Source organism: Raphanus sativus, chromosome 2 (genome assembly GCF_000801105.2).
Source record: "Raphanus sativus cultivar WK10039 chromosome 2, ASM80110v3, whole genome shotgun sequence".
Lineage (NCBI taxonomy): Eukaryota > Viridiplantae > Streptophyta > Magnoliopsida > Brassicales > Brassicaceae > Raphanus > Raphanus sativus.
The window spans coordinates 32,267,803-32,280,604 of NC_079512.1; the positions used below are offsets into that span (position 1 = coordinate 32,267,803).

The following is a 12,802-nucleotide window of genomic DNA, read 5'->3' on the forward strand; positions in this document are numbered from 1 at the left end:
ATGATAACCGGATGCGTGCCAAAAGCTAAAGGCTCCCCTATTGTTTGTTTGTGAAACTATTATATTTTTCCTTTTGAGTTTTGACAGTATATACATAACTCATTTTAATTACAATAAGTTGAAATTAGCTAGGTTGAAAATGTAAAACGAGAAGGTAGAGGACACTATCTAAACAAATTCAGTACGTAAATGTTTTTATCATAGGAGAAGTATCGGGGCTTTTACCAAGATCGCATTGAAACCGAAGATTCAGAATTCACCTAAACATTTTTTTGAACATTTATGATTGTCATTGAAAACAAATATTGAAAGTATTGTGACCACCGACACTTTTGTTCCTATCCAAATGTTCGCCACATGGCACTGAGGAGGGTCTTCATGTATTGTCGCCCTCTAGCTCAGTGGGCTCCACTCCACATGTGTGCTAAGCACTGATAAACAAGTTCTAACTAACAAACAATTGGCAAAAAAACTAACAAACAATTGATGTAATGTATAAGATGTGTACATGTTCAACAGAACAGTTTTATGACCGGTACTAAAATCATTATTACCGGTTAAGTATGTAAATCTAATTTCAGTATATGAACTGACAGTGGAAACTGTACTCATCCGTGCCGTTGACGTTACATCGACCATGGGGCCTGCAAGATTCAATGCCAAGACAAAAGAGTAAAAGACGTCAGCAATATTTTTTTCTCACCAGACTTTAAAAAGAAAATAAGCAAATTACGGATCATATTCTGAGTTCCCATAACTAGTGGAGAATATGGACCCTAATACAATTGCAAGGTCTCTTGAATTTCATCTTTCATATGGCTGATTTGAAAACTCGGTTTAGTTAGCTTAGTTTTCTAGCACCGTTCAATAAACATCTTCTTTTTTTGGGGTTTGAAGGTTAATAAAAAAAAAGCTATAGTGACAAAAAAAAATCTATGACTTCTAGACTCTAGTAAGCAATACAAAGATATGCATGACTCATTATAACACTCACAATAGACACGAGTTCGAATAGCTTTCGTTTAATAGATTCAAATTGTCATTATTTGTGTATAAATTAACCAAAAACAAGAAATTAATCGTCTGAAGAGCATCACATAACCAGATATAAGAACATGATAAAAGAAGGACACCTAAAATTAGTATTGATTACCTTGGTCTCACTTCACACTAGATGGATGGGTCAACGCAGCAATCAGTCTTTCTCCTACTAACACCAAAATTGTGGATAGGTTCGTTAATAGAGATTCCTTATACTGTGATTCTTCTTAGTCACATGAAAGATGTTAGACTGTTAAAGTGTCCCACGTTGGAAGTTTGAGCAACATAGACAGACTCGTCCGTTTGAACATGCCCGACAGGCACAAACTACGTCATTTTTCTTGTTGGAATTTTTATGTATTGCATAGGCTGAATCACTCCAAAGGTGAAACCTTTCTATTTATAGTGATATTTTGGATATAAATAAAAGAAAATTAATCAAAGATTATATGACACCAACACTTTTAATATACGTTTACCGACAACGGATAAATTAAGTTGAAGGCAGCACGTAATTTTTGTTTTACATGAAGCCTTGCCAATGGCCAAGTAACTTATCCAACTTATCAATATATCGATATAAATATATTTTTTGTGGTAAAGAAATTATCGACAAAGATGTATTAATGACATATACATCTCTACCATGTGAAATCAAAAGACTTGAATCGATGGAAGACCATGATTTGCACTATAAAACAATGTATTCATAGCAAATGCAGAAATCAGTAACTCCATTTTCTCATTGGCAATCGCAACAGTGGACTTCGCACATTCTGTGAAACCGTGGGCTTCTGTGTAGCTCTATCCTAAATTGAGCACCCTAATGGCTAAAGTTAACCCTTTTTGCCAAAGTAGAGCGTTCGTAGAAACAAAAAGGTTTTGAAACGTGAAAGTGTTACAACTATAGGCCATTAGGCCCAATTAAGGCCATTATTAAATCTATAAGCCCATCGTTTGGATGTATCAATCCGATAAAGTGGAGCTATTGTTTTGAACTACATGTTTGTATCGTCGGTCTAAATCCGATACCCTGATTCACACGTTACTTTCTCTTTCACACCAAAAGGAGAGATCTACGACATCAACGAAAATTACTGAAGACAAATTGCTTAGTTTAATGAAGACTTGAAACTTGAAAGAGAAACCTCTTGGCCAGAACCATGTTCCTATTCTCGATGCTCAATATTGTCTTTATACTCAACAGTCAGGTTTACTGTAGGCAAGCGTCAAGCTAAGATTCTCACTATTGAAGGATCCAAGCGTCAAGCTAAGAATCCCGCTATTGAAGGATCCAAGCATCAAGCTAGATAATCTGGTGTCACCAAGCCTCAAACTTTTTAATAGAATCATGTGATATTTTCACACTAAAACAATCATAATGACTGGAAACGAAGACAACTTCTTAATTGAACATTGACTTGTTTTTACTATCACGGAGTAGATCAAAATCGATTTTAATACATATTATACCTACGGTCAGTGAGTGAACTCGACTTGTTAACAAATTAAAATTAAACAACTCATATTCTTATTATTTTCTCCTAACCCTAGTCCATAGCACACATTTTCTTCGAAACATCTTCAACTCCAGGTTTATGTACTACAATTAAACACTATTTGTATAATATGATTTCTTACAAAAGGAAAACTATGTCCTTAGGTTTTTTCTTAAGTTAGACTCTAGGTTCTTTATAATTTAGGGTATATATCTGTATTTTATCTTTCTTTTATCAAATCAGAGGGGTCAACTAACAAACTTTTTTAAATTTAGAGGCCATATCTGAAAACTATACTTTTTAGTGCATCGTGGTTTGGCATAACATCTCCTGCGAGGAGACCCACGAAGCGTTGGATTGGATAGCCTAACAAATTGATTTTTTTCAGAGACTACAAATCGATTTGATTCTTACCCCACCAAAAAGACTGATGATGGTTCAGATTTTAGTTATGACAAAATACAACGTTATTTTTATCATAATGAAACTATATTATATATTCGTTGTAGCTCAATAATTATGCATATGCTTAATTGCATAGCAGTAGAAAAACAAGAATCATATAATTAGATTGTTCAAAAGAAATGCTTAAACATGATTCTCATGAAAGATAATATAATCACAAGCTCTTTGGAGTGAATTTACATCTTCCCTCCTTGAAGATGGCTTTTAGCAAATTAAAGTTTGAGATAAAAGCAAGTCTTTTCCTATAGTACATTTTGTTTTTGTCTTCTTGCATGAATCAGACTCTTATCAATAATTTTGGCAGGTCTTTAGTAGAAATAGTACCAAAGGCTATATCACTCATCTATCTAACCCTTTTTAATTATTATTTTTTTACTTCATAGTTATGGCACCCCTCCAAAAAAGTACAAAACTATTACAGCTTTTGGATCTTTATGAAACCTCTGCCTATTGTGGAGGCTTTTGATTCCTTTGAAGCAATCAATGACCTCTCTGTCTCTCATTTGCCAGCAAAGAGAGATTGTTTAATGTTGTTTATGCTTCACATTTTTATACATTACATTTTCACTGAATCTTCCTCTGCTTCTCTCAGGTAATTAATTCCCTCCTTTCCCCTCTCTCTTCTCTTTCTCTCTCTTCTTTCTTTTTGGTTATAAGATAAATTGATGGGGTACTTTCATGGATTCAGGAGGAAGAATACCACTTAGTTGCAGCAGAAGAAGTAATATTCAGGAGAAGGGTTTTCTTGAGTGACAATGGAAGGGGCAGAAGAGTTTCAAGAAGAAGAAGTCTGGTCAGTTTTGAGAGAGAACGAAACTCCAGGTCTTGAAATGAAACTTTCCAAAAGTAACAATCTCTTCTCAGCTGCTTCTTCATCTTCTGCAAGGTACATTCCTAAGGGCAAGGAGATCTCTGGAATAAAGCAGGCATCTGCTCCAATGAATGTTCCTGACTGGTCCAAGATTTATGGGAAAACAAGAAGCAACCATTTGCATTCATGGAGCACTCATGATGAAGATGATGATGAAGATTCAATGGTTCCTCCACACGAATTGGTAGCAAAAATGCTTGCTAGAACGCAGATCTCATCTTTCTCCATGTGTGAAGGAATCGGAAGAACACTCAAAGGAAGAGATCTCAGCAAGACAAGAAATGCTGTCTTAACCAAAACAGGTTTCTTGGAATCGAACGTCACATCCACATCACCACAACCATAGTTATGTCATGGTATGGAGGCTCAATATCTCATAAACCCCCTTAAACACTACTATTCCATACCGTATCATTCTCATGAATTAAAACCTAAACTTTGTGGTATCCACATGATTTGTTTTAACTATCCAGTGTTATTGTCGTTATCATCATGTAGGGAATCATCATGACACTATACCAATATGGTTGAGTTCTCTTTTTTTTTTGTTGTTAGGTTTTGGATGTTTTAGATAAGTATGACGATGAGGATGACTTGTCAAGCCCATGCATGGGACCCATATCATTTTTCTTATGTTGTCTTTAATTTGTAGTTCTCAATGGTCTTTTGTCAACTCTTTAGTAATGAGCTTAAAATTTTTATAATATTTTGAAAAATAGCATAACATTTGGAACCTTTGAATGTGAATTATGAAAACTCTAGATCCACTCGCGATTTTGGGTTCGGGCAAGAGAGAAAATGTTGTGGATGATATTTACATTTTTGGTCCGACATAAGATTAAGGGCTCCTGCATATTGCTCATTAGCTTTCACCTTTTAATGTTGTAAAAGTTCCTAACAATTAGAGATGGTGTTGCTAGGGGATGGGTATCTTTCATTTCGGTTCTAGTTTTGAATTTTTAGTTTCAAATTCTTTTGCAACTAGAATTCATTATGTTTAATTTATTTGAATCGATTTAGTTAGAAAATATCAATTCATATTGTTCAGTTTATTATTATTTTTAGTTTCTAAATAAAAAAATATAGACTAATCTTTTTAAAAACTTGACCACAAAAAAGACTAATCTAGCTTTACTATAGTGCGTGAGTTTTCTCAAACTATATAATTAGTAACATTTGTTTTTTTTTTGATGAATTTCAAAGTACAAACAAAACGTATCAAATTATATAAACATAAGGTAACTTATAAACATTTATAAGTTTATGTATAAAATTCGGTTAGGTTCTATACTTCGATACTATCTATATTCTTAGCTTTACTAGCAAGTAGCATTTAGCAACGTGGTTAGGTGAATGATTGGTTGTCATGTGGATTTAGGGTAAAAAACAAAAGTGTTACCTTCCAAAGTTCTTGAGAAATGTTTGAGTAATAAGATTATCTAATTTGTGTATCGGGATTACTCTCGATGTTGATAAAAGATTTATCCCAAATACCTAAATAGAAATGTAAAACTGCCATCGCTTTCCCGTTAATTTCTTGGAAGGTGGAAGCTCGACTTCCAGATTATTTTTCTCTGCTTTCTTGTTCTGTTGAAGTCCTTGTGATCTCTTGATGTCTTACTTTTATCCGGTTAACCAGAATTTTAGTTCCACCGGAATCCCTTTTTCGGTTTCAATGAATTAACTAGATTTTGATCCGCTCTTAAAAGGGCGGGTATATATTTTATTTTATAATTTTTTAGAAATTTAATTTTTATATTTGTAGTTTTTAGTTATTTTTGTACTTTTTATTGTATAATATTTTTAATACAATTAATAAATTTTTTAATCTATTCTATTAATTTAGCATCGTGATTCACCAATTGATGTTTTTTTTGACGATAAACAGCTATTCTATTCATGACCAATTGATAAAAAGTCACATCCAACTACTTTTTATTTATATTACTTACTTAAAAATAAATCATATAATATAACCGTAACCACCTTTATTAATCAATACATATTTCCTATCCAGAATTTTCGGACCCATTTTTTCTAATACAACCGGGTTGCGTTTCTCCTTTTGTCAATATTCAAGCATTTTTTTCTGTTTAATTCAGCCCAAATGCTATTCAATAATTTCAATCTATTTTTCGAATTTCGACCTTTTAACAGATGAATATAACAGGTTAGTTCATGTAATAAATTTATACAGTTACATTATTGACATAATATAATGATGTTTTGAGTACTCTTTATAGTATCGGGTAATACCTATAAAATGTTATTATTATATTATAGCCGTTTTATATTTGTTAATAAATAAAAATAAAATATGTATTGTAGTTTTACTCTCCGCCCTTTTAAAAACGGATCATAATCTAGTAATTATATTAAAATACTTGGATCACACCTATATTAATAGGTCATGTTTATGTTCTAATAGTATAGATTTAAATAATTATTAATTTTAAAATTATTTTATTTTATTATATATTGTAACTCTAAATTTTTATAGAAAATGTTTAAAATATATTTTTATTTTACAAATAAAATATAAATAATTTAAATTTTAAAAGTTTACTAAACTTTTAAACATTACGTTTTTAATATTGATATATTTTAATTTATTTTATTAAATTAGAAAAATGACCTATTGATATAGGTTTGTTCCACCTATTTTAATAAAGTTAAAACCTTTTACTAATCATTTAAGAATTTTTTTAACACAAATATGATTACAAAGAAAAAAATAAATATGAATAAAAAGATATAAATATAAAAATTAAATTTCTAAAAAAATCTAAAACAAAAAGTATATCCGCTCTTTGAAAAGCGTGTCAGAATCTAAATTCTATTATATTATTCTATAGAGTTAAAAAATATATCTGCCCTTAGAATTAAATTACTTACATAGTTAATCATGATCAATTTAATAACTCAATGACCGAAAAGTAATCAAATTCAACATCTAGACTGTGTTTAAAAACATTAATTAAACCATAGTTCATTCCCATTAATTTGTATTATAATATTTATTAAAGTATAGTATCAATATTATTGTTTTCAAATGATATAATTTTTATTTATTGGACTTCGTAAGGTAGTTGACAGTTTGTAATATGGAAAGTAGTGAATCGGTAATATTTTAAAATTAATAGGTCTTTATAAAATGTACATACATCTTAAAAATAGTTACACAATTATTTTATTAGTAAGAATATTTACTCGAAGTGAATTTATCTGATGGATCAGAAAAAATAAAAAATATTCACCTGACATTTATAACCGTGTATTACATAAGGATCCGAAAATTTTGGAACAAAGATTTCTTTTTGAACAAATCTAGGGTACGAAAAAAGATTAAATATATTTGTTTTGGAACAAAGGTGGAAGTTAAAAAACTATTCAATTAAAATAGTTACATGATATATCTATATAATTGTTTAGATGCATTATATTTTAAGTTAGACATGACCTTTATCAATAGGGCATATGATCCAAAATTAATAGTATTGATTTTAAAGCTAAGTCAAAAAACTGCCAAACGTTTATACATGATGATTTAGAAGTTTTTTTTTCTGAAATTTAGAAAATCTTCTGTGTGATAACATTCGGGCCATTAGTTTACACAATGAAAAACATGAAAAGCAATACAACTAAGCCTACAAAACGGCCCATACCAGGCCCAAGGCTCGAAACAAATCGACGGCGCTATCGTAGGACACGTGTAATTAGCTTTCTTGTAACCCAATCAACTAAACATTAATCAAGCCAAGTGGTTACGGTTCCGTGTAGGCAACCCTAGAATCAATTATTACTCTCATACTATATCATTATTGATTTTTTTATTTAATTTAAATACTCAACATTGACCTCTCTCTCTCTCTATCTTTCTCCAGTTTCCAAATCAAAAATCGATTCCTTTTCTCCCTAGCAAAACCCTAGCTTCGACGAATCGCTTACCGTTTCTTCTTCCGGTAAATCTCTTCTCAATTCAAGTATCTACGGGTTGTTCTTAGTTGAATTCAATAACCGATCGTGTTTTATTAATTTCGAAAATCATGATCTTCGCGTGCTTGAAATTCACAGAGTCGGATCGAATCGCCATGGCTAAGAGCTCTTTCAAGCTTTCTAATCCTCTGGGTTAGTGTCTTAGATCCTCCTCTCTTAGCTTCATATACATCATCACAGCTTCAGATCGTGTAGGATTCTGATTTTTTTTTTGTCGATGAAAATTAAGATTCTATGTTAAGGATACTGATTAGACTAAACCAAGTTTAATTAATTCAATGTCTTGATCCTTTTGAGATTGTTATGATTTTGTTTGATGCTTTGTTGATTATCAGAGACAAGGATGAATGAAGCGAGTCGAATCAGAGAGAAGTACCCTGACAGAGTCCCGGTACGTTAGTTAATTCACTCTTTTGATTTTAGCTTTAGGTTTAAGCATTGTGTTCTAATTTAGAGTCTGTATCATCATGTAGGTGATTGTGGAGAAGGCTGGACAGAGTGATGTTCCTGACATTGACAAGAAGAAGTGAGTTAGTGTGGTTTATTGATTGATTAGTTCTCAAGCTTTGATCAATGACTAATGTGTTGTTTTTTTTAGGTATCTCGTCCCAGCTGATCTAACCGTTGGTCAGTTTGTGTACGTGGTTCGCAAAAGAATCAAGCTTGGAGCTGAGAAAGCAATCTTCGTCTTTGTCAAGGATACATTGCCTCCAACTGGTAAGGGCTTTAAAGTTTCATTCTTTTACCTTCAAACTTGGTCTCACTGGTGTTTTTTATTTTTTGGTTAATGTAATAGCTGCGTTGATGTCTGCGATCTATGAAGAACACAAAGATGAAGATGGGTTCCTCTACATGACTTACAGCGGAGAGAACACTTTTGGTTCTTTCATCGTTGCTTGATTAAGTAAAATTTCCGATCTTTCCATGAATGTACATAGATAAAAAGGAGGAAGATAAGATGTACATTCCTTCCTTATTCTCTCTTGCTTTTGCTTTTTCTTTTGCTTTGAATCTTTGACATTTGGGTTTATTATAATCTTCACAAAACCTTTTCCTTATATACCTTCTTTGCATTTTCAAATTGGAATATTGAATCAATTCCACACAAGAGTAATTGATGTTTGAAAACTTGCTCATATCATCACAAATGCAAAAGTTTTACAAAAGGATAAGTTTTGGTGGACCACAACTATACAAAAGTAAAAAAGCTTTCAATAGAGAAAGATTCTCAAGCTCTTCTTCTTCATCTGTTCTAACATTCTAGAACTAGACTGAATGTGTTTTGTAAAGTCGACGGATTTTTTTTTACCGAACTAGATTCAAGAACGAGGTCAGAGAATCAACATCTCTCTTCTCTGATGGATACTTGATTGGTCTCGAAGAGTTCTTTGGGAACACAAGTATCGTCGGGAAGCTCCCAAGCTGCAACTCCCTTTTAGCAAACTCCTTTTGATCACCATCAGCTCTGAACTTACCCACCTTCACGCCACTCCCACCCAACTTATCCGCCAACTCATCAAACGAACCTTCCATCGCTTGACAAAACGGGCACCAAGGTGCATAAAGCACAACGATCCAAGCCTCTCTACGATTCTCCAGCTTCATCAAATTCTCAATCCCTTGCCTGCTCAAGCTCACCACATTCTCGCTTTTGAAGATATCAGCAACCGTGGAAGATGATGATGATGTCCCATTCACACTAGCTGTGCTGTTCTCCTTGATGTTCCCTTTGTGAAGTCCACACTCTTTAGCCTTGGCGTCTTCCCACCACCACCTCCCTTCTCTCTCGTGCTGACCAGGCAAAACCGCTCTCGTGCACGGCTCACACCCGATGGAAACATACCCCGCAGCGTGAAGCGTGTTGACAGGAACATCCATAGTCCTCAAGAAGCTCCAAACATCGTTCCCTTCCACATTCGCAACAGGATTCCACTTCACCAAACTACCAGCTCCACCGTCTAGCCCTTCAAACACCGGATCAACCTGAACAACGGGAATCTCAGACCTTGTCCCTGGCGACTGATCTTTCCTCTGTCCAGTGATCCAAGCTCGTAACCCCTTCAACGCACGCCTCAAAGGTCTCACCTTTCTGATACGGCAACACTCCTGGTGACCGTCTTCGTAGAAAGAGAACAAACCCTTGTTCCTAACAAGAGCTTGGACCTCGACAGCATCGGGAAACATGTACTCGATCCTAATACCGTAGTGCTTCTCCACGGTGTCGAAGAGTCTGTACGTTTCGGGGTTCAACCTCCCTGTGTCTAAACTGAAGACCCTGAAGGGTCTTCCGGTTAAATGAGCGTACTCGATGAGAGCAACGTCTTCAGCTCCACTAAAGGCGATTGCGATGTCGTTTCCGAATGTCTCAAGAGCCTTGTCCATGATCTCAAGAGGAGAAGCAGTCTCTAGACTCTTTGCTAGCTCCTCAAAGTCTTCCACTTCCACCACATCTAGTTTCTCTGTAAAGGCACAAAGATCATTAGCATAAACTTAACCAACAGAAAAAAAAAAGATTAAACCAAGATCCCAATTAAAACAGAACTATACCAGAAGCCACCATGGATGATGCTGCTTGAGAAGGAACAAAGGACTCCTTTGTAAATGACTGAACATTCAGAGGCTTCACCGATGATGATCGTTTCCCGGATAGACTCAGAGACGCTGATGAGACATTGACACGTTCCGATAACCTCAACGAACCGATCCGTGGAGCTGAAACTGAGGAATAAAACACAATTTGGATTAGTTTCGAATTATGAACCAATCTAAACCCCAAATTCACAATGATCCATCAAGTAATCTCTTAGAAAATTTTACCTTTGAGGTCTGAAGAAGGGAAGCTAGAGGTTGAGATAGCAGATGAAGATGATGAAGAAACGTTGATCGCTAGTGCCATTTCACAGAAAAAGAAAGGTTTGTATGATCGAAGTGTGTTCTGTTTGTTTCTTTGTTTGTAATTTGTAATGAGAGATCTGTCTGAAAGAACGTGGGGATTATAAGAGAAGCAGGTGAAACTAGGTTCGTTGAACCTGGACGCCTTTTCCAATTTTAGGTGGCGGCATTTCTTTTTATTCTTTTGGTATCTCATTGCTTCCGTCACTTTTCGTCGTGTGTGTGGTAAAGAAACGTCGTCAACATTGGCCGAACAACACTTTTTTCTCTAATAACTTAACTAACCAAATGTTTTAAATGTTCTATTCATATATTTTTATTTTATTCTAGAAATAAATATATTCTAGAAATCTGATTAAGAATATTTAGCTAAATTTAATGAGATTCACAACAAACTTTAGCTAAATTTAATGAGATTCGACATGATATAGTTGAAATCGTGTTATTAACAAAAGAAAATAAATGCATTTAAATGTTTTTTTGTAACACAGATGCATTTAAATGTATATATTTGTAAAACAGCACGAAATAGTTTGTGATCTATGTTTTTGCTACATTGCGATTTTATCATTTAGTATAGTTCTTTTAACTCATACATAAAATACAATTTCTTGGCCTACTAATTTCTCCTAGAAATTGCAGATGTATTAGCTGATTAACCAAATTTTGAAGTCAAAATTAGTCTGAGCTCTGATCCAACAAATTCAATCCTAACCTCAACAACGTTTGGTTTCAGTTCAAATTAGGACAACAAAAAAAAAGTAAAGAAACACATAATGCAAAAGCATTCCACCATCAATGGAACATCAAATCCCAGATTTCATACGATCACAGACCGGATTATTACTACTCAACCAGACTTTTTGTTTCACATCCATAGACTAAAGGATGACACAACCTCCACCAAATCACTTATCTTCTTTAGCTTTCTCCTCTTCCTTCATCTTCTTCTCCCACCTTCTCTTCTTGTAATCAAGCAGCATCTGAGGCATCTTCAGCATCAGCTTCGCCGTGTTCTCTCTTTTCTCAGCTGAGATTCTATCGCACTTGTGCCCTTTCCTCTTCGTCCTCATCGCTTTCCTCTCTGGATCGTAAGGCCAATCCTCCCCAGCTGTCAACACTTCTTTCCTCAGCATCGCCCTCCTCCGTGCGCTTATCCCTAAAGGCTTCCACGCTCCCATCTCCCAGTAACCCCACACTCCTTTCGTCAGCTCGGTTCTGTACTTATCCAGCTTCGCCCTCCACGGATGCTGAATCGCCGCCGTCACGGTCTTTGCCACGGCTTCCGCAGCTTTTCCAGCCATTTGCTTCTGCAGCAATAGCAAAGAGAATCACAATTATTTAAACACATCACAAAAGCAAGAATTGGTAGTTTGTAATCAAACTACCACAAACTTATAATCTGAAGCTTAGTTGATAACTGTAATACAATTAGCTCAGGCTTTGTTGAAAAAACCTCTAAATTAAAAGCAGAGGAAACTAATTAAAAGATTGTATTTTACAATGTTATGATGCATTGAAGCAAAGAACATAACTTTGAAGACATCGAGAGATGTTTGTTGGTAATGAAAGAGCATCATAATAGAGACAGTAAAAACTGACACAACATATCAAACAAAACTAAGAGCAGATTGGTTTTGATAGACTCGACGCAACATAAACATTCACAATCAAATTTCAATTACCAAATCTAAAGAATCTGGGATCGAATCCCTCTCGACTAACCTAGGTAATGATTGTGCAATAGAAATGTAACAGCTAGGCTTAGTTCATCTCTTTTTGCTTGATTCCTAACTAAAGCGATCTACTTTGAGATCGACACGAGCTAAGGAAGAAGGGAATGAGAGAAAAATAAAACTTACATCGAAGACGAAACCAGGGGAGGAAGATCCGAGAAGGAAGTAACGAAGAGTGAGAAAGCGGCGCAGAGGAGGAAGAACACAGTCAGGGTTTAGCGTTGGGCTTCGTAGCCCATTAGCCCTTTACTTTCTTTCTTTTTACCGGGAAATGTTTTATAACTAATTTGTATAAATAATTA

The 12,802-nt window shown here is 34.5% G+C and overlaps 5 protein-coding genes across 8 annotated transcripts in view; 2 read left to right on the top strand and 3 right to left on the bottom strand.

The window, feature by feature from the left end:
* The window catches only part of LOC108842100 (glutathione S-transferase T3-like), a 101,667-nt gene that overhangs the window by 60,059 nt on the left and 28,806 nt on the right, over positions 1–12,802 (bottom strand). The window lies entirely within an intron of this gene.
* LOC108841093 (protein S40-6) lies at positions 3,412–4,600 on the top strand. 2 transcript variants are annotated; one of them, XM_018613873.2, is made up of 3 exons: positions 3,412–3,597; positions 3,694–4,232; positions 4,432–4,600. In XM_018613873.2, the coding sequence occupies exon 2, from the start codon at positions 3,761–3,763 to the stop codon at positions 4,220–4,222; it is 462 nt and encodes a 153-aa protein (XP_018469375.1). In that variant the 5' UTR covers positions 3,412–3,597; positions 3,694–3,760; the 3' UTR covers positions 4,223–4,232; positions 4,432–4,600. The 2 variants fall into 2 exon arrangements, with proteins under 2 accessions (XP_018469375.1, XP_018469374.1); XM_018613872.2 differs by lacking the exon at positions 4,432–4,600 and having other exon boundaries at positions 3,417–3,597; positions 3,694–4,415.
* LOC108842088 (autophagy-related protein 8a) lies at positions 7,680–8,930 on the top strand. 2 transcript variants are annotated; one of them, XM_018614898.2, is made up of 6 exons: positions 7,680–7,838; positions 7,951–8,004; positions 8,208–8,263; positions 8,346–8,398; positions 8,471–8,589; positions 8,669–8,930. In XM_018614898.2, the coding sequence occupies exons 2-6, from the start codon at positions 7,968–7,970 to the stop codon at positions 8,770–8,772; spliced, it is 369 nt and encodes a 122-aa protein (XP_018470400.1). In that variant the 5' UTR covers positions 7,680–7,838; positions 7,951–7,967; the 3' UTR covers positions 8,773–8,930. The 2 variants fall into 2 exon arrangements, with proteins under 2 accessions (XP_018470400.1, XP_018470399.1); XM_018614897.2 differs by lacking the exon at positions 7,680–7,838 and having other exon boundaries at positions 7,908–8,004.
* On the bottom strand, positions 8,987–10,850 carry LOC108842851 (5'-adenylylsulfate reductase 3, chloroplastic-like). The gene is made up of 3 exons (XM_018615891.2): positions 10,690–10,850; positions 10,420–10,590; positions 8,987–10,331 (listed from the first exon to the last, which is right to left on the bottom strand). The coding sequence occupies exons 1-3, from the start codon at positions 10,766–10,768 to the stop codon at positions 9,178–9,180; spliced, it is 1,404 nt and encodes a 467-aa protein (XP_018471393.2). The 5' UTR covers positions 10,769–10,850; the 3' UTR covers positions 8,987–9,177.
* LOC108825025 (uncharacterized) lies at positions 11,456–12,756 on the bottom strand. 2 transcript variants are annotated; one of them, XM_018598374.2, is made up of 2 exons: positions 12,627–12,756; positions 11,456–12,074 (listed from the first exon to the last, which is right to left on the bottom strand). In XM_018598374.2, the coding sequence occupies exon 2, from the start codon at positions 12,066–12,068 to the stop codon at positions 11,673–11,675; it is 396 nt and encodes a 131-aa protein (XP_018453876.1). In that variant the 5' UTR covers positions 12,069–12,074; positions 12,627–12,756; the 3' UTR covers positions 11,456–11,672. The 2 variants fall into 2 exon arrangements, with proteins under 2 accessions (XP_018453876.1, XP_018453881.1); XM_018598379.2 differs by lacking the exon at positions 12,627–12,756 and adding an exon at positions 12,490–12,626.

What these genes read in the sequence shown, in the direction of transcription:
- LOC108841093 (XM_018613873.2), top strand. Translation starts at nt 3,761, where the DNA reads ATGGAAGGGGCAGAAGAGTTTCAAGAAGAAGAAGTCTGGTCAGTTTTG.
- LOC108842088 (XM_018614897.2), top strand. Translation starts at nt 7,923, where the DNA reads ATGATCTTCGCGTGCTTGAAATTCACAGAGTCGGATCGAATCGCCATG. An exon ending in CAAGCTTTCTAATCCTCTGG is followed by an intron (nt 8,005 to 8,207) that starts GTTAGTGTCTTA and finishes GTTGATTATCAG; the next exon opens with AGACAAGGATGAATGAAGCG. An exon ending in AGTACCCTGACAGAGTCCCG is followed by an intron (nt 8,264 to 8,345) that starts GTACGTTAGTTA and finishes ATCATCATGTAG; the next exon opens with GTGATTGTGGAGAAGGCTGG.
- LOC108842851 (XM_018615891.2), bottom strand. Translation starts at nt 10,768, where the DNA reads ATGGCACTAGCGATCAACGTTTCTTCATCATCTTCATCTGCTATCTCA. An exon ending in CCCTTCTTCAGACCTCAAAG is followed by an intron (nt 10,591 to 10,689) that starts GTAAAATTTTCT and finishes TTTATTCCTCAG; the next exon opens with TTTCAGCTCCACGGATCGGT. An exon ending in ATCATCCATGGTGGCTTCTG is followed by an intron (nt 10,332 to 10,419) that starts GTATAGTTCTGT and finishes GTGCCTTTACAG; the next exon opens with AGAAACTAGATGTGGTGGAA.
- LOC108825025 (XM_018598374.2), bottom strand. Translation starts at nt 12,068, where the DNA reads ATGGCTGGAAAAGCTGCGGAAGCCGTGGCAAAGACCGTGACGGCGGCG.